The sequence below is a fragment of the Neovison vison genome, chromosome 5, assembly GCF_020171115.1.
Source record: "Neovison vison isolate M4711 chromosome 5, ASM_NN_V1, whole genome shotgun sequence".
Classification (NCBI taxonomy): Eukaryota; Metazoa; Chordata; class Mammalia; order Carnivora; family Mustelidae; genus Neogale; species Neogale vison.
In genome coordinates this window covers 36,126,816-36,146,362 of record NC_058095.1, presented here as the reverse complement: position 1 = coordinate 36,146,362, position 19,547 = coordinate 36,126,816, and the positions used below count along the sequence as shown (strand labels likewise).

General features: G+C 61.0%; 1 protein-coding gene across 1 annotated transcript; it reads right to left on the bottom strand.

Annotated features, from left to right (window-relative positions):
• Positions 1-6,382: 6,382 nt before the first annotated feature.
• On the bottom strand, positions 6,383-15,501 carry TBX2 (T-box transcription factor 2). The gene is made up of 7 exons (XM_044248521.1): positions 15,063-15,501; positions 13,678-13,945; positions 12,574-12,720; positions 11,332-11,408; positions 11,070-11,233; positions 9,965-10,602; positions 6,383-7,810 (listed from the first exon to the last, which is right to left on the bottom strand). The coding sequence occupies exons 1-7, from the start codon at positions 15,455-15,457 to the stop codon at positions 7,358-7,360; spliced, it is 2,142 nt and encodes a 713-aa protein (XP_044104456.1). The 5' UTR covers positions 15,458-15,501; the 3' UTR covers positions 6,383-7,357.
• Positions 15,502-19,547: the final 4,046 nt, after the last annotated feature.

Below are 19,547 nucleotides of genomic sequence, written 5' to 3'. Positions count from 1 at the left end.
TCATAGGAGACAGACCTTAAACAACTATAGCCCTTCCCAGAGCAGATGTGGCCATGCTGAAGGGTGGGGTGGGGTAAGAATGTGCGTGGCTCCAGTAAACAGGGGTTGGGAGGTGGGTACAGGAGCCTCAGAGTCTGGAGAGGCGGTTTCTCCAGGGAAAACCACCAGGCGTCTTGTGTAGGCATATCTCTGCTTGTTTATGTGCATGTGTGTCCCTGCGAGTGTGCATGTCTGTGTATGTGTGTGTGTACATCTGTGTGTTTGTATGTGTTAAATGAGTGTGCCTGGGGGGGTCCATACATGGATACATCTGTATGTCTGTGTGGGGGTGGGTGTTAGCTCGCTATGCGTGAGTCTCCATGGGTGTGCAAGCGTGGATGTCTCTAGAAGGAATCCATTGGGGAGGGTCTGTGTGTGAAAGGTAGAAGGTAGGGTGCCTACTGGGTGACTTCTAAGGGGTTTCTCAGAACTCATGATATCAGTAATAAAACTAGAACTGCCATGAACACAGGAGGACAGTCGTGGGAGGCCAAAGCTGGAAAGGTGGACAGCCCCTCGAAGAAGGGAATAAGACCCCAAGTTGGGGCAGGGTGAAGAAACGGGCCAGCCACACCAGGGCTGAGGAAGCACCAGTCCCATAGGAGCCTGCCACGTGGGGCTGGGCCAAAAGCCTGATGGGACTCAGAAGCCTCAGGTTCTGTAGAGCGGGAAATCAGGTCTCCAGGAAAGAACATGGGCTTGGGGACAGGCAGACCTGGGTGTGGCTCCGGACCCACGTCTTAGCAGCTGAGTGACCTCAGGTATGTCCAAGCCTTGGTTTTCTCCTCTGTAGAATGGGCATCATCATACCCACTGCCCAATGCCTAGAACCAATAAGAAAATGTGTGCCCAGTGTGAAGCACACAGTGGGGGCTCCGCAGCAACTCCCATTACCTCCACCCCTTAGGGCCTGAGGATATCTTTTTCTCTTTGGGATGGAAATCAATAATAAGGAAAGCAAACCCGAGCCATGCCTGAGCTAAGCCCTTGCCAGGTGACATCTCAGGTAACCCATGGACACCCCTGCTATTGTTTCACACAGAAGTCTCTGTGTCCCCCTTCCCCCCCACCCCCACTGGCCTCCCTGGCAGGCCCTGCTGGGCATGCGAGGCAGGGAGACTCCAAGTCCGGCTGCGTCTTTCATGGACACGCCACATGCTGGGCCAGAGGGCATTTGCCCAGCCTCTCTGCCCTTGCCCAGCTGAGGCTGATCCTGACTGACCAGGCAAGCTGATCCCTTATCAGCTCACATTTCCAAGGATCAGGCCCATGGGACTGTGAAAGACCTCTTCCTTTATTCGCTGGACAGCCTGAGGCATCTCCCTTTATTTCTCTGAACCTCAGTGTCTTCATCCCTGAAATGGGGATTCACAGCCAACACCCTGCCATCAAGGACTCAGCGGGGCCCATGGGTGCAAGTGCTTTAAATAGAACCTTCCACACAGGTAAGGAATTAGTCCCCCGGGTATCCCAGGTGTGTGTGTGGGGGGGGGCATCCTTCAACATGGGCTGAGAACGTCCTTCCCTGGTGTCCCTTGGTCTCTTTAGAAAGAAGTCACACTACTCCACACACTGGTGCCAGGTGGCCAAGTCACGCCCCCCCACCAGTCTGTGCCTCACCTACAGTTGGCTCCAAGGTGGAAAGTGAAGGCGGAAATAACTACCTCCCACAAGGGGTGGAGGCAGCTGGAGCCAGCGGCTTCCCTGAGGCTTTCAGGATCTGGAATGCACTTCCCCCACTGGGAATTCATCCTGGCCACCAGCCCCGCCCCCACACCAAGCTCCACAGCAACAGCAGCACCCCTCGGGCTTGAGTTCCTTAAACACTAAATAGAAGTCTAGCCCCTGCCTGTGGTATGAAGTTGAGACTGGGGATCCCTGGGAACTGAACCCAGGTCGACAGGTCACTCACAGATCAACGTGATTTTGGCCCAAACTACTTATTCTCAGGAAGAGGATTCTGAAGCCAGACAAAAAGTCACATTGTCCAAGGTCGCCCAGCTAGAGCCAGAGCTTAGCCTTGTACCCTGCCAGCGGCAGATGAATGTATAGATAACTATTGAAGCACCAGAGGTTTGATTCTATCCTGTATTAGACATTGAAGAGGAAAGAGCTGGAAGTCTAGTGCAGGAAAGACACCTGGCTTGGGTCACAACAAGCTGATGACTGCGTCCTGCTGGAAACCACCCTAGCTGCTGTGGACTGGGCTGCTTTCTAGCTATGCACCTTTAGTTAATAATAAAGGAGATAATCTCCCAGAGTGCCAGAGCTCATCCAGGGGCATAAGGGTCAACTGGAATCAGGCTTCCAAAGCCTCCCCCCCACCCCCCAATCAACCTAGCAATCTGGCCTCACACCTTTCCCCTCTCCCTTCAAACCTGACCCAGAGCCTTGGTGGCTTTTAACCCAAGGGACAAATTCTCACGCTGACCACTGTGCGGTCCCCATTCCCCACCACCACCTCTCACTGGAATAACGCAGCCCCAAAGCTACACCAGGGCTTCTGACACCCAGGGGTTACCGCAGGTCACCAGAGCAACTCTGCAGGGCTCACCCCAGGGGCCCCATCCTGTATCTTCCCCCGCCCCTCTGCGCTCCACCTTGCACTCGACCTTGAAGACCACAGTGGGAAAGGTGGAGGAAGGAGTTTAGGCTGACTTCTGGGCGGGAGGAGCGCTGGATCCCGCCCTTGGGCCCCTGAGCCACCGCAGCCTCCTATCCCGCACAACTGCACCGTCCAGTGGGCCCTGCAGGCCAAAGCAGTTTGTCAGGCATGCAGCGGAGTATCCAAGCCCGGAACCCCGCTTCTGAGAGGCGTAGAAGGCCAGAGTCGGGACCTCGAGAAGGCCCCAGCCTAGCGGAACACTCAGAAGCTGGCCGGGCGGTTCTGCAGCCAGGGTCTTGCAGGCCAGAGAGCTGGCACTGCAGGGCAGTCCCAAGGGGAAGGAAAGAAGCCTGGCTCGTGTCCGTATGTCTACAGCCCCACCACAGTCCCAGTGGGGCTCTGCGGAGCCTCTTGGTCCATCTGATGCTTGTGCCCGTCTCTAGGCCTGGATCTACGTCAGTCTGTGGCTCTGTCTTCGTGCCCATCTCGGCGGATCTCAATGTCCACCTCCGGCTCTAGTCTGGGGCTGGCTGTCCGGCCGCGGTCTGGCCCCTGGCCTGGAGCGCCATCTCGTGGGCACTCGGAGAGTTGTCGCGGCTCGTGGACCCGGCAAGCAGCAGGTTTGCTTTGGGCGGGAGGTTGCGGAAGATACCCAGGTGAGGAGCCGGGAAAAGAGCGGCGATGGGCTCTGAGAGCCAGGTGCTTTGGAGAAGATATGGGGTGCGGCGAGCAAATCTGACCCTCCCAGAGCCCAAAAGGAGCTCCAAGAGCAAATCAGAATCCCAGAATCCGCCATGGGCATCAACGCATTCACCGAGGGGTGACCAGGCTGCACTCCCGAGGGTGCACTCTGGGGAGTGCCCCAAGGGACCTGGGGCTCAGGTTCCGCTCCCTTTGCCTTCTTCCCCGGGCGCGCAACGGTCTTCCCTGTGCTGTCCAGTCCCTAGAACACGAGTGCTCGGCCCCTCGCCGGACACTGCCTGCTGGGCTGGTGCTCCAAACCTTGAGAACCAGGTCGCCAAAGGAGAGGAAAGAGTGGGATTGGATTTAGGGTACTTCCCAAAGCTGGGAAGAAAGGCAGACTCAGCGTTTAGACTTCGGTCTCATCCAGACTCAGTCCCTCGAACCATCCAGTATCTGGGGAAAGGGATGGAGGGACTCGAGCCAAGGCGTTCACCTGTGTGTGTCCTGGCAGCAAGAAGCTGAACGTTGCCTTCCAGCTCCAAGGGATGCCCTGAGTGGGCGTTCACGATAAACGGGGGAGGCGGACCCCAGCTCAGCGCCTTTGAGTGGCAGGCAGGGCCAGGCTCCTAATGCTGTACGTTTCCTCCGCCGCAGCGTGAGTGGGGGTGGGGGCAAAAGAATGGCTAGAGGGACTCGGGAGACTCGGATTAACCCAAAACGAAGTGAGTAGCTCCAGGTCTCGAGATCCGTGCTGCTTGGCCGCCAGGGGTCTCACAGAGCCCCCATACCCACATCCCCGGTCTCCAAGATCCCGTGAGTGACGCTCACCATCCCGCACCCACAAGAACAGTTCCCTTTCTGACACCACAGTCTCAACGCACACGGCCCCGCAGCGACCCCTCAAACACACCCTCCGCACATATCCGCGCACTAGCCGTTCTGCCGTCTAGGGCCGCTGGTGCCAGGCCCAGAAGGGTTAAGGCCTTGGGATACTAGAGCGGCGAGATGTGAGGCGCCTGGGCTAATTGGAGACCCCAGGAACAATGAGGGATGTGAGGCAAGGGGAGGTGGTCGGCTTAATTGGGCCAGGGAGCGTCCTGGTCTTTGCCTGGGACAAGGCCCTGCGGCCGGCTTTCCGCAGCCAAACTCAGGTGGACTCAACTTTCCGCAGCTCCGACCCAGTGGAGAGCCGCGAGGGCGACTCCGGGAGGAGACTTGCCGGTGGGGGTATGGGGGGCTACTCCCAAACACTCAGAGCCTGGGGCCCTCGAGGCCCTGCAGTATCACTCCATCCCATATGGTGTGCTGCGGCAACCGCACGTCGAGAATGCGGCCGCAACCCGGCTGCCCCGCCTAGCGTTTGCAGTGACCCTCCTGGAGTTCCCCCCTCCGCACGCGGCCCCTAACGCGGCTTGAGGTCGGTGCTGCCCCCTGGCGTCAGCATCCTGCTGAGCACTCGCGGGCTCTCGCCGATTTCCCTTCCTAGACGTGCAGGGAGAACCCGGAAGAAGAGAACGCGCCCCCGCTCTTCGAATCTGAGAGGCGTTTCGAACCCAAAGAGACCTCGAATAAGCAACCTGCCACGAGGGATTCTACTTGAGCTGAGAAAGGGGTCTCTCTGCCCCGCCCCGTTCCGGGACAAGCCCTTCTGTGTCCTGCCTGCGAAAGGTCAGAGACCGGGAAGAAGCAGCCCACTCACCCTCTGGGGGCTTGGGACTGGCTTCTGCGCCCTTTCACGCTCTCACTGGCCAAATCTCTCACCGAATTCAGCGTAGCCTGGGTCCAGCTTCCTACCTGGGAGAGGCGGGCATGGTTCTCTTTCCTTGCGAGTGCGTTGGCCCACGGAGGTGTCCACGGCACTTGGAGGCCTGGATACCGTCGATCCCAATTCCACCTTCACCCGTCCTTCATCTCACCATTCCTGGTGTTCCTGGTGAGTTGGGGACCCGTGCTTCCCGCCCCCAAAGTGCCCTAGGTGGGCAGGCAGTGTGTTCGTCCTGGGCTGCACGGACTCCCGAGGCTTAAAGGGGAGGCTGGGAAGGAGATGGCCGCCCCGTGACGCATTTATAGACCCAAAGGTGGGTTAAAGGAGAGACCGCCCATCTCCCACCCCTGCCCACTACTAGGATTTGGGACTGGAGACACCTGTTGGCTGAATGAAGCACAGGTGAGCTCAGAGGATGGGCAGCAGCTGTCCGTGCAGAAGCAGGCCGCGGGGAAGAACGTGCCTGATGGAGACAAAACACGGTGGGACTCCCAGGGACACCCCAGCCGAGCCCTTTATTATACCAGGGAAAACTGAGGCAGGAGAGGTAGTAGCCTATGGACCCACACTCCCCACAGCCTGAAGAAACATCTAGATGAGTTAGACGGGAAAACTCTCAGGTTAGATTCTGCCACTCTAGTCAACAACCCTGACAAGGAGAAATGTTTCTTTCCTCTTCTTTTTTGCTAATCTCTACACCCACAGGGGTCCGAACTCAGGACCCGGAGATCAAGAGTCGCATGCTCTGCCCACTGAGCCAGCCAGGCGCCCTGAGAATTCTTTCTTTTTGAGGTTCAGTAGGCAGTGGGATGGAAAAGGATTCTAGCGCCCGCGGTTTTGGGTGCACCTCGGCCAAGCTCCTTAAAGGGAGAGAGGGCGTAGGGTGCAGCCATCTTCCCAGCTCCAGCTCCCCAGAGGCACTAAAAGGGCATGCGTTTCCACTCCGGAGCCCCAGAGAGGGAGCCCAGAATCCCCGTGCGGAGTGGCTGGGGCGGCGGCCAGAGGCGAGTGGCCAGCAGAGGGAGCCCGGCCCCCGGCCGGGGAGGCTGCCCGCGCGCGAAGAGCTGGGGGCTCGAAGCTGCTCGGCGCCTCCCGGCCCAGCCCATGGCCCTCGCCGGCGCCGCCTGGCCTCGCAGCTCCGCCCGCAGCTCCAGCCCGCTGCCGCCCCCGGGGTGCAGCTGCTGCTGAGCAGGGGGCGCCCACCGTTTTGTCCCCGCCCCCAGCCCCTCCCTACGCGCTCGCTGCGCCCCCTGCCCCACGCGGCCCACAGAGCGCACAGCGCCGTTCACTTCGCATTGCAGCGTTTTATTGTTTTCTCGCGTTTTTGTCTTTTCGTCTCGCTCCGTAGCGAAAAGTGAAAACCTGAGGTGGAGCCCGCGGGCCGGCGAGCAAAGCCCGGGCGTGGGGGGTGGGGAGGGGAGCCGAGGGGCTGGCGGGTGGGAGTTCCTCCAGGGGTCGGGGCTTCTCCCGCAGCCAAGGACCCCCCGCCCCCAACCAGCCCTGTACAATATAGATGCTCATGTAAAATGAAAAGAAAATTTAAATGCTATGAATTAATCTCTAGATATTATGTACACAGCAATGTACACCTTTGAATAAATTAATACCAATTTGCATATTCTGGGAACCTTAAAGCTTATTTACACAAATTACCATTTATTTCATAAATATCTTTTTCCCCCCCCTGGAGACTCAAGGCCGAAGTGCCACTCCCTCCGCTGATCCAGGGGTGGGAGGGGCGCCTGTCTTTTGAGGGGGAAAGAGTGGGAGGACTAAAAGAACAGGTCCCTCCCAGCTCAAGTCTACACTGACTTCAGTCCTCACTGAGCCCAGCATCCCTCACTGCAGATTCTCAAGTGGTCCAGGCCCAAGACTAGGGGCTCTGGGCTTCTCTCCCAGGCTCCCATCCCTGACTCCTGCACCTTCTGGCTCTGGAAGAGACAGATGGGCGGGAGGACGAGGCCTCCCCACAGCGCTGGAGGACCCAGAGGGGCCCCTGGCCAATACCACCTTGACACTGGAGCAGATCTGGACCGTGACCAGTGGTTCCTAAGCGACTGTGTTCCCGGCAGCCGGGTTCCTTGTGACCTTGTGAGGAAATGTCCCAGGCCCCGGATGGCTGGTCGGGCCTCTATTCCGGCTGCCGCAGCCTGCTTTTGCTCCTTTATTTAAATAAATACCCATTCTGTGCTGTACACGTCCCAAGCAGCAGGGGCAGGCAGCCCGGGAGGTCTGCGTGGCAGCGGAGCAGCTGGGCAGCCCCCTCACTTGGGCGACTCCCTGCCGGGGGAGAGGGCTCGCTGGCTCTCCAGCCCACTCACCAGTCTCTGGATGCTCTGCAGTTCACTGGCCGCCTCTTTGGCTGAGCCACTGGGTGACAGGGCACCCCGAGAAGGGGCCCCAACCTTGCGGAGAGCTAGCTCCGGCAGGGGGCTGGGCTCCCGGCTGTTGCCGCCTGCAGCCTTGGAGCCCTCCGCCGCCAGCCCAGTGGTGAGGAGGCTGGCGCTAGGCGGGATAGTTACCGGGATCTGGTAGGGGCTGAAACGCAGGCGGGGCCGGGCACTGCCCAGAAAGTGGCTCCGGGACAGGGAGCCTGCGGCGGCGGCAGCTGCGGCCGCAGCACTGGTGGCGGGCAAAGCAGAGGCCGCGGCCGCAGCAGCTGCCATGTACGTGTAGGGGTAGGGGAAGAGGCCTCCGAAAGTGGGCATTGGGATTCCCTGAAAGAAACAGAACAAGACAAGGGTTAGGCATCCTGCCGGAGGTGTTCCGAGGGTAAGCTCGGTGCTGGGGGTGGTGCTACCACCAGCCATCCCTGCTTTACGTTTCTAGGAATATAAGCCCAGAGCTCCCAGAACCCGAACCCCAAGGAGCACAGGTAGGCATGAGCCGGTGTGCTTCGGCCAACCTCTGTTAGAAGGGCGCTCACTTCTGAGTATGATGCAAAGGTCTGGCGCCATCAAGCTCTGGGCCAGGTATTACAGTAAGAGTGAGGGAAAGACACGCCAGGTGGCCGCACTAGCATGGGCAAAGGCCTGGAGGCAGGAAACTGGGCAGGCAGAGAGCCAGGTGGCAAGCAGGCAGATTTGGCTGTCTTGGGAAGTTCTGCTCACTTAGACACTGTCTTCCCCAACCCTTCTTTCTGGAGGTGCCCGCAAAGGACTGAGGAAGCACAGGCAGGAGAGGGGAGGAGCCCTATAAATTCTCCTTTTACCTGCCTGCCTGCCCAGGGATCTCCTGCCTGGACCAGAAGGGCATAGATGCCAATCCGTTTATAAACTGGCCTGGATATTCTACAGAGAACTACTGGCGGCTCCTCAGTGGCAGCTGAGGAAGGAATGCAAAGTCTGCCTGTGGAGAGCACAGTAGCCAGGAAACCCCAGACAAACACCCGTCTGAGTCCATGAGGCCTGACTTTTGGATTTGCTGACCTTTGAGATAATGGCTCCCTCCCCGGAGTATGGAGATATGGGGAGGAGTGCAGGGAGCTGATTGCGCTGGGCTTCCAGGGAGCCTCAGGCCTGGCTCAGGCAGGGAGAAGGAAAGAAGTCGCTTAGTCAGGAATGAGCAAATAGCCTTCCCGAGAAGGTCAATTCTACTGGGCATTCAGTCCTGGCATCTCAGGTGGGGAGGAAGGAGGGAGGCTTCAGATCTCCCCAAAATTGGCTCTACCTGAGGGCTAGGGGCAGGCTACCCTGGCTCAGGAACTTAACCACTAGCATGAAGCCTCCTGAGTGCTGGGTGTTCTCCACCTGGCCCTGCACCTGTGGCCCAGGCTGTATCTGGAAGGCCTGACTTCTGCACGACCTCTCGGACACCCATGCTGGGGAGGAGGCATTCACATACACACAGAATCAAGAATGCAGGTTAAACCTCCAGGCCCTACGTTCCATTTTCCCGAGGCTTCCTGGCCATCTCAGAGCCACACACACGTGATGTGAGTGCTTCACTCACTCCACACATCCCTGACACTGAGCCCTGTTAAAAACCCATTTCAGAAACCCCTCACCCCCCCCTTAAAAATATTTGCTTCAGAACCAAAGGAGTCTTCTCAGACCTGAACTCCTATTTTCCTTCCCTTAAGATAAGATCTCAAGGATTCAATTTGCCAGAAACCTCAGAGGGAAGAAAATGAATGTAGAGATTCCAAATCTTTCCACAGGGAATATTCCACCCAAACAACCAAAGAGGCCGCCCTCCCCATGGGATCTCCACATTTTGCTGCTGGCCAGTTTCAGAGTCTCCCCTGGAAGCTCAGAATTTCAGCCTGGACCTGGGGAACTGAACCCCTCTTTCCTGAGATATGTGGCTGAAGGAGCTGGGAGACCCAAGGTGGGGGGAAGGAACAGCCCAGCCCTGTCCTTTGTCAGGTCAGAGGACTTCCTAGAGGACTTGAAAGTAGCCAGAGGCATCTGAGAGGTGGGTCTTTGTGGCTGTCAGTTGTTCAGAAAATATTGCAAATTTTTCTACTCCCTTTTTCCAGGCATCATAGCCTTTCAGGGACTGACAGTGAGCCAAGAGCTTTTGCCTCCAAGAAAAGTGTCCTGAGGCCAGGAAAGCGGCCTTCCCAAAGTCAGAGACAAATCCAGTCTGTCAGAGGAAGACTCTAATGGGTGCCACTCTGTGCTTGAGGCATAGGGAAGGAACCCCAAAGAGGGTCAGGGATTTGTTGAGAGTCAGACACAAGTAAGAAACAGTGCCTGGCCAGACCCTAGACCTACAGTCTTAGTCTCCCCTGAATCTAGGCATCCTGGAGAGTGTCTGTTGGGTCTCCCCAGGACAGAATCATTGCCAGTTGGGAACTCAGAGCGCCCATGGCACCCTCAGGCCCTATGCCCACCTCACTCTTTCTCCCTCCCGATCACAGGCCTTACCTGAGATGCCAGCATGTGCTGGGAGAGGTGGAAAGGGAAGGGCGCGGCGGTGTTTGCCGCGCTGGCCGCGGGACCCAGCCCGCTTGCGTCCAGCCCAGTGGCGGTCCCTGGCCCGCCTCCTCCACCACTGCCGCCGCCGCCCGCCACCGAGGCCAGCAGGTGACCCATGCCCATGGCGGAGAAGGCTCCGGGGCCCATGGCGAACTGTCCCGGGTGCAAGAAGAGCGGCTGGCCGGCCCCCAGCGGCCCGAAGAACTGCTGCCCGTGCAGATGGCCAGAAAAAGCCAGGCCCGGCAGGTGTCCGGCGCCCAGGGGGGACGCACTGTCCGTCTGCACCACCAGCGGCGCCAGGCCCGGCTCCTTGCACTCGCCCGCTTCCTTGCGCCCGTCGTCCTTCCGCCTCGCTTCGGCGCGCTCCTTCTCCAGGCTCCGCAGGCCAAACGGGCCGTCCCCGCCGCTCTCGGCCGGCTCCTTGCCCCTCTCGGGGCTGCGCCGCTCCCGGGTGCGCTCAGGTTCGGTCAAGCGAGGGGGGCTGCCGCTGTCCAGGGCCGGGCTGCGGCCTAGCGCTGGCCCCGCGCGCTCCTCGCTCAGCCTCTCCGGCTCTGGGTCGCTGTCCGCGGCACACGACTTCTCCTCGGCTGCGGAAGAGAGGACGCGCGAGGTCACAGGGGCCCGGGAAGACACACCCGCGAGGCCTCCCCCGGCATCTGGGCCAGGTCGGAGAGAATGGGAAAGGCCGGCTCTCAGGAAAGCCGCGTCCGAGGAGCTTCAAGCTCCTCGTCGGGCAGGGGGCAGTTGCAGGTCACCTAATTTAAGGCCCCGTATTTACTGCTGGAGAAACTGAGCCATGTAAGGAAACTCACTCCCAGAGTCACACAGCGCCCGGGGCCTGGCTCGGAGTCCAGCCAGATCTTCTAGCTATCGGGGACCACCCTCCCAGGGAAGGCCTGGGTCGGGTGCCCCAACCCAGACACAGTGCTGACGCTTCCTCCAGGCCGTACGGTTACCCGGTTACCCGACGCTCAGCAAAGAGCCAACCGGGCCCCCGGAGGAGGCCCTCCCCTCCGCCCTTCCTCCACCCCCGGTCCGACCACTCGACCCTCACCTCGGGTCCGATGCAGGCGCAGGGGGCTGGGCGCTGACCCCGGGGAGGGTGGCTGTTCCCGCGCGGGGGCGGGGTCGCAAGACGAGGCGTCCGACTCCGCGCCGTCGCGCTCGGGCTTGCAGTGTTCCTCGTACAGGCGCAGGGATGGCAGCGTCAGCTGCTTCCTGGGGAGGAGCGGAGGGAGCGGGTCAGAGGCGCGCGCACAAACTCGCGGCCTGCTCGCTCAGGCACCCTCCCCAGAGCCGCCCGGCTCGCCCCTCACCTTTTCTCCCGCCGCCCATTCCCGGTGTCGCGGAAGCCCTTGGCGAACGGGTTGTTGTCGATCTTCAGCTGCGTGATCTGCGGGGGACCGAGGAGGCGGCGTCAGGTCAGGAAGCGGCTCCTCCAGCCTGGCCTGGGGCACCCCGAGGTCAGAGGCTGCCGGCGCGGAGGAGAGCCCGGCGAAGGTCCCCCCGCCTGGGACAGGACGCTCCCAGACGGAAGGCGAGGTGAGGCCGGCTGGCGGACCTCGCGGGAAGCCACAGGGTCTCTCCTCCTCCAAAAACTTCATTCGAGGCGTATTCTCTTATCTTGCACACACAAGCCCAGAGCTGTGCGCAGAGTCGGGATCTGCCTAAGCATGCACCCGGGCCCGCTCGGTCACTCGGGTTAAACAAACCCGGCGTAGGAGGCGCGTAAAGGGACAGCAGAGCACATGCTGGTCCACGCCACAGGCGCAAATCACACTCACGGGCCCGCGCACACGCAAGTACACACAGACAAAACAAACACGTGCCACGGAACCAAAGGAATCCACACACCTCCACACCCAAAAAGTTGCCCGCCTACCCGCATACACATCGTTTCACAAAGACAAAAAGAATGACCGGTTGAGCACTTGGACACTCTCCGGAGAGGGGTACACATGGGCACAGGCCCAGAGGGAGTGCTTCTCTGCCCCTCTAAAGAGAGAGTGTAGAAAGGCAGCAAGAAGAAAAACCCCTTTAACTTAAAGGAAAAGTCTCTAAACACTTCCCAAGGGGTTCAGGGCCTGGACGGATGGGGGAGGAGGTCTTTGGGAACCTGTGTCACCTGTCCCGCCCTCTGGGCCCTAGGTTCCTATCGCTGGTTCCCCAGCCTCCGAAAAGCCAGGGCAGATTGCCTCCGGCTTCCTCTCTTCATTTAAATCCCCATCTCAGAGCCAAGAAATAAACGAATAAAATGTAAAAAATGTCAGCGCAGTCTGGGGTCTCTGCTAATTGCTAAGTAAACATCCCCACCCCAACGAGCGCCCAGCTGTTGCCGAGCTGGGGGAGCCTCTGTGTTCGTGTGGTGGAATTGGGAGGGAGCCTGGGGGATTTCAGTGGGTGCTGCGCTTACAGTGCAAGACTTGGAGCTGGGGAGGGAGCTGTGAGGGTGCAGGGTGGGTCCTGGGGGCTCAGGGGGGGAATGAGTGAAGATTTGGAGCCTGCAGGTGTAAGGGGGTGTTGGTGCAGGGACTGGGCCCGCTGCCCACGCAGCGCACCTTGTCGTTCTGGTAGGCAGTGACCGCGATGAAGTCGGTCTCGGGGAACACGTAGGTGCGGAAGGTGCTGTAGGGCAGCTTCAGGATGTCGTTCGCTCTCACGATGTGGAAGCGCGGTTGGTACTTGTGCATGGAGTTCAGGATCGTCTGTGGGGAGGGTGCGGGTCAGTCGGCAGCCCCCAGCCTTTGGCCCCAGCATTTCTACTTCCTGGGAACCCCACCACTTTCCAAGTCTCTCTGTCTCTTTCTTCGTCTGCCTCTTCCACCCCCTCCATGGCGATTTTCTCCTGTGTTCTCTGCTCTTTTTCTTGCCTGTATTTCTTTTTCTTCTATTTTTTCCCCTCAGTTTTCTTTATTGCAGTTTCTTTCTCTCTCCACTTAAAAATTTTATCCCAATTGAAAACAAAACAAAATAAAAACCCAACAAAACTCCACTCTTAACCTGTCTTCCTGGGCTCATTGCTAAGGCCCTAGTAACTCCATGGACAGAAGATTTGGACCTTCCACGGGCTCAACAATGGGCAGTCCCTTTTGCCGCAAGTCCCCCCTCCCATTCACTGCGGGGCCTGGCTCAAGAAGAAACGGAAAGAACCCCCAAACTCTCTCCTCCTGGTGGGGCATCTTCCTGTAGGAGGAGGGAAGGGAGTCTTAGGATGTGAAGGGGGCTGGTTTAACTTTTGAATCTCCTAGTTTGGGGGGGAAATGGGGACATGGGTCAAGGGGAAGGGTGAAGAAAAGCTGAGGTCGGGGACGGGACTTCCAAACTCAGCAGTTAAAGACTAGAGGCTGCACAAATGAGTCCCGGTCACACCTGCCTCCCACTGGGCTCTAGGAAGAGCTTTGGAAGGCCGGACCCCAGCCGAGATTGTGAGCAGCCTGAAGCTTGCTGCCCCACAACCCCTTCCTTCCCCAGGCCTGCAGAGCAAAGCCCTCTGGGCCCAGGCTCAGCCAGCATGGGCCACAGGGCAGTGACCCGAGCAGGGGCACTCTGAGGGTTCGGCCAGCGCTCCCCTCTGGGGAATCCCGGCCTGCTCTCCCGCCCCCACCCCCTGCGGAGCCGGATGCAGTGTCCGACCCTCTTCCCTGCGCCTGCCCAGGACTCACGAAGCCATGCTTGTCGGAGATGTTGTTGGTCAGTTTCAGCTTGTGAAAGGCCACAGGCTTGGCCATCCACTGCTCTCCCGTAGCCGGGCTGTCCGGGTGGATGTACATGCGTTTGGGCATCTCTGGGTCGGCCTTGCCCGCCACCATCCAGCGTGAGTTATGGAACTTATACCGGCAATCATCAGCGGCCACAATGTCCATCAGCAGGATGTACTTGGCCTTCTTGTCCAGGCCGCTGACTCGCACCTTGAAGGGAGGAAACATCCGCCTGCGAGAAAGGGAAAGGGGAAGACTCCGTGGAACCCGGTTTTATTTCTGAGGACCCCACTCTCCAGGCATACACTACTGCCAGGAGCTTCCCCATGTGGGTTTCCCTGTTGTCGCTGTTCTGCCCTCATATGACTGCCTGGGAGACCCCACCTGTGGTTGTTATTCCTGGGGGAGCCCATTTCCGCTGGTCAAACCTTTCTTATTATATGGTTTCCCATGGGCCCTATCCTTATATCATCAGGTTTGGTGACTGTCTTTCTCCCTCATCTGAGATGAAAGTCAGTGACCAGAAAACCCAGGCCCCCTAGAAATACACCTGCTTCTTTTGAATCTCCCCCAAATTCACTCGGGGGATATGCCCACTGGGACTGAAACTCCCAAAAATAAAACCAGAAGATGTTTGCTTGGGGAACTGGGTTACAGCCCAACGAGAACCTTGCGTTTCGGGGGAAGAGGGTGAACCTGAGGCCTGGATTCTTGATGGCTGAGTCGAACGGTGGAGGGGCTGGGGACTGTGATTTTCTTCAGTGTTTAAGGCTGGAGCAGTGTGTGAGTAGGGGGCTTCTCACTCCTTGGGCCTGGACAAGGCTCCCAGCCGAGGTCAGGCTGCAGCTGGGCCCGCTTGGGGCTTACTGCCAGAACGGAATGGCGGGCTGGAATCCGCTGGCCAGCCTGGGCCTAGCACGGTGTGCGCTTCATTCTGGGTTCCCGGGTCAGAGGACGGTCCGGGAGATGCTGCATCTCCTCAGAGCTCCGAGAGCCAGACCCGGAGGCAGGAGAGCCAAGCGCCAGGGCTGGGGAGCCGCAGCCGAGATCTCGGAGACCCGCCCGGGCCGAGCCGCAGGGCCTCCTCGGCTTTGAGACTCAGAAAGGTTGGGACTATTATGTAGGAGCGTGTTTTCGTTTTGTTTCATTGGGATAACTTTGGTGTTTTAGTTTTAAAAAATTCGCTCACTGCTAAATGAGAAAAGTCAACTTGGTTGTCTGAGGGAGCTAAGCGTGGCGCCTGGCCGGAGCCGGGAGCGGCGAGCGGCCGGGTCGGCGCCGGTGGGTGCTGTCGGGTCCCCCAGCCTGCCCTCCCGCCTGCATGCCCGCCGGCCAGCCAGCCGCCCTACCTCCCGGACTTGGTGATGACCATCTCGGTGCCCAGCTTGTGGAACTGGTCCCACAGCTCCTTGGCCTCCAGCGTCACCTTGGGGTCGTCCTCCACCTCGTCCTCGGGCTCCAGGCTCTTAAGCGAGCGCAGATGCGCGGCGGGCGGGTGCGGGCCGAGTGCCGAGACGTGCAGCCCCGCCTCGGCCGCCGCCGCCGCCGCGGCCGCCGCGGCCGCCGCCCCCGCCAGGCCCGGGTCGGGCAGCGGCTTGGCCAGCGCGCCGGGCGGCAGTGCGAGCGCCGGGAAGAAGGAGGGCTGCGCCGCCGCCAGGAAGGCGGACATGGGGAAATCGGCCGGCCGTGGCGCGTGGAACGGGTGGTAAGCCATGGCGCTGGCCGCCAGCGCCGGCTCTCTCATCGGGACATCCGGCCCAGGCGCCCAGGGGCCGGGGCCGGGGGCGCGCGGCTCGGACCCCCGGCCCGGGCGGCGGCGCGCGCGGAGGAAGGGCGACCCGGGTGGCAGGCGCGGCGGCGGCTCCTCCCGGCTCCCCGTCCGACGCACGGCGAGGGGCGCGGGGCTCTAGGCGCGGGGGTGGCGGGGGCTCTGCGCGGGGCTGGGCTGGGCTGGCCCGCTCCGGCGCCGGGGACCACGCGCGACTGGTTAGATCTTGTCGTGATCTCTGGAAAACTGTGACTATCTCACATGTCCTGCCCTGCTCGGATCCCCTGCGCTAACGAGCCAGGCCCCCCTTGATTGCTGATTTTACGCTTTTTGGACCAATTGTGGGTCTCCGGGGGCGGGGTTTTGACAGCTCAAGCCAAGCTCCGGCCGGGAGGGGGGGTGCCGGGGAGAAGGTGTCGGAAGCCTCAGCAGTAAGAAAACATGTCAACAGAATAAAATATTAACCAATGACGGGCCAGCGGGCCCCGAGACCCCTCCCCCTGCCCCGGCCCCCACCCCGGACGCCCGCGCCCGCGGCTGCCTGCGCCGGGACGGGAAAGCGCGGCGGGCCGACTCGACCCGCCGAAAGGGCCTGAGGCGGGGGGCGCCCGGGTCCCAGAGCCCTGGGGAAGGACCCCCAGCCGCACGCAGGCTCCAAGTGCAAAGCATTGACACGGCCCCGAGAGGAGAGGGGGCGCCCTCCTTCTCCCTCGCCTGGCGGCCCAGCCGCTCTGGCCCGCGCCCCAGCTTGGCCTCCGACCCCGCTCTCGGCCGCAGCGCAGCCCGGGGCCCCTGCACTCCTGCTGGGACTGGAAAGAGAGGCCGGTGGGCGGGCGAGTCGGGAGGCGCGGGCGGCCGAGGTCCTGGAGCCGAACCCAGGTGGCGGGAGCCGGTGAGTGGAGCGGTGGTAGAACCCCGGTGGGGCCGGCGTGGGCGGGAGTGGGACGCGGCCTGGCTCTTGGGAAACGCGGGGACGCCCTAGCCCGAGCCCCCCACCCCTCAGGAAGACTCAGGAGGAACGTGGAGTTCCTGGCAAGCCCTGAATTAAGCCCAGTATCTGTCTGCGTCCCGGATCCAACCTTGAGCCCTCCGACAGCCAGGAGAGGCTCGGGGCTAGGAAGGTGTGCGCATCTTCCGCTGAGCACCGGGCGGCACGGCGTGGGCCAATCCCGGTTCCCAAATCCGTGACCCAACGACTTTTCGCCGCATCCGGTACCGGAGACCCAAGTCTCCCTCCTAAACAGTGGCATCCTCTCTCCGCTCTATGCCGCGTTCTTAAGAGTTTGTTTCCGTTTCTCCGGAGCGTACGTCTCTCAAGTTCAGTAGTTCGGAGCAACGAGTGTGGGGGGTCGGAGTGTCTGGGTGCACCTGTGGTTGAATCCACTACCCCACCCCAGTCTTCGTTCTTCGGCAGCCCCACTATTTACCCCGCCCCGTGGTGTGTGTGTGTGTGTGCGCGCGTGTGTGATGCGCCCAGTACGGTGGTGCACACTGTGCATGGCGCGAGCCGCAACTTCAGGAGTGTGCGCCCAGTGAGTGAAGCGGCCACACACCTGCCCTGAATCGGGCTCCGGAGCTGTCACTCCGACTGATTCCTGGTGGTCACTTTCTAAAGGACAAGAAGGACCACAAACTACACATGGATGGCACTCTTGCCCGCACATCCTATATAAGTGTGGGTGAGTTTGGCCGGCGCGGGCCCTGTGCCCGCCTGGTAGGCGCGTGCAGCCCACATCCCACAGTGACCCAGGCAACACTGCCCAGCCACTGCACACACCCAGTCACAGGGCACCTTGTCGCTGCACACTTGGACCTGGCATGTAAAGCCTGATGGTTTGGAGCAATGCGGATTAGGGACTGGCCGGAGGGGTTTGGCCTCCCGACCTTTTTTCTACTTTTCCAAGCCAGTCCTTTCACAGTTCCCTTACCCAGCTTGCAAACGAGCGCCGCCCCCACGGAGTTTCTCTTCGCGACCCTGCTCCTGGCTGGGTCGCTACTCTCTGAGTGCCTCCTCTCTGTCCAGAACGAATCTTCGACTCTTTGCTGCGCCGTCTACGCAGATGGGGCAGAATCCGTTGCAGCTCTGCACAGGCAAAGTCCTGCTGGCTCCATTTACGCGGGATATGGCCCCTCGGGGAGGAACGTGTGTGGGCATGTTTGTGCTGTTGGTGAGGTGACCAGATAATAGGGCAGCGTTCCATAGTCAGGAATCCGGGGACGGGCCGGGAATCCGTGAATATATTTACAAAGTCATGGGTGTACATTACTTTCGTACTTGTAAGAATGTGTGTACATCTAACTGTGCAATTTGGACATTTTCTGGGAAAGGTCCGCATCTGGTCCAGGGGTCTAAGGCCCGGAGAGTTTGAAACGGCGGACCTGGGTTGTTTGCCGAAGAACCCTAGAGACAGTGCATGCATGGCTGCATTGGGGAACCACTATCCCACCTGGCCACAGCCACTGGGTGACCATCTTGCCCTCCCGCGGCCACAGGCTGTTTCCGGCCAGGCCCCTGTCGTCTGTCCTGCCTTTCATTCCCACAGCCAACCCGAGGTCCTGCTATAGGCACTCTCAAGATTCTGAATCTACCCCCCTACCCGCCCCCCCCCCAGCCAAACGAGAAATATTCTTGGCTCCTCGGAAACCCACGCAGGGGAGGCCCAGGAGGCCTCGGAGCGGCGCCTTGAGGCTCCCGAGCTCCAGCTCGGCCCCTCCCCCACCTGGGTCTACCCCACGTCCCCTTCCCGGGAACAGGCGCCTGGGGGGGGTCCCCGGGGCTGAGAGTTCGTGTCTCTTTAAGAGGCCCTGGGGGGCGCCTCACAAGCCGCCCGGGGCTGGAGGGGGAGGGCACGGGCGGGGGCGGCTGGCGCCAGGCGGCCGAGGCTCCACAACAAAGCTCCGGCCCCTGTCACTTCGCATCGGCCGGGCCCCGCAGACGGGCGGGGGACGCGCGCTCAGCCGCCCCTCCCTCTCCCAGGCAGTCCTGGGCCCGGGCGTCGGGCGGGCGCGGGCCTCCCGGCCTCCCGCGGGTGGTTGCGCGCCCTCAGTACGCTCCGCGCTTCCCACAACTAGGAAATCAGGAGGGGGTTGGCCTCGGCCGGGTGGTGCCTTGGTCCCGAGCCATGTTGGGCCGCCCGTCTGTCCTTGGCCCCGTAACATTTCGCGGCGTCAGGGGCCACTATTGGGACCTTCCCCGGGTTGGGCCTCTCGGGTGTCTTTGCTCTGTGTGACTGGATGTGGATCTGCGTGCGCCCGCGTGCATGGCTTACGGGGTATATGGTCGGGTGGCGCAGGCGACGAGCGTCGGGTAACGGGGCCCTGTCGTGAGAGGAGAACTAAAGATATGATTGTGCCCGGGCTAAGCTCAGGTGACGTGTGTGGCCTATCCGTGTAACCAGCAGCGGAGGTGCCACTGAACGTCTGTCCCCAACTTGGCGCGGCGTGCGTGCGTGTGTGTCGTGGGGCGGGGGTAGACACGGAGTTGCTTCCCATCCCCGCTTCCCGGCCGGACCCGCGCCTCCCGGAGTCTTGGCGCCAGCCAGCCCCGTTTAGCGGCCGGGCCCGGCTCCCCCGCGGTCCCGGGTCTGGCTGGGGTGGGGGCCGCGGCCTCGATGACCCCGGCCCGCAGCGGCCCGGCCTGTCCCGTCCACTTAGACAAATTGCGGCTGACAGGCGCGCAGTCTCTCTGGAGTCGCCGCCCGCCCGACGCCTCCCTCCCGACCCAATTACCCCGCGCAGGGTCGGGCCAAGTGGCTGGGAAGGGGTGGGGGGGCGTGGGGAGAGCAGGAGGCCCGACCTGTTCTCGGCCCGCCCGGTGGCCCCCGCCTTGCTCCAGAAAAGGCAGCGGGGCCACTTTTTCCGGTTAGGTCCCGGGAAGTGCCTGGGCAGGCTGCCTGTGTGGCCCAGTCCCAGTCTTACAGGCGAACGCGAAGACGAGGCCCCTCCTGGCCGCTCAGGTTCCGGACTTACCCGGCCTTTGAAGGGGGTCGCTTTACACCCGAGGGCGAGGTGCGCCAGCCCGCAACCGAGGGTGCGTCCCCTCCGGCCTTTGGACGACGTCCCCCGG

What these genes read in the sequence shown, in the direction of transcription:
- TBX2 (XM_044248521.1), bottom strand. Translation starts at nt 15,457, where the DNA reads ATGAGAGAGCCGGCGCTGGCGGCCAGCGCCATGGCTTACCACCCGTTC. An exon ending in CTGCCTACCAGAACGACAAG is followed by an intron (nt 11,409 to 12,573) that starts GTGCGCTGCGTG and finishes GGTCCCCCGCAG; the next exon opens with ATCACGCAGCTGAAGATCGA. An exon ending in AATGGGCGGCGGGAGAAAAG is followed by an intron (nt 11,234 to 11,331) that starts GTGAGGGGCGAG and finishes GCTCCTCCCCAG; the next exon opens with GAAGCAGCTGACGCTGCCAT.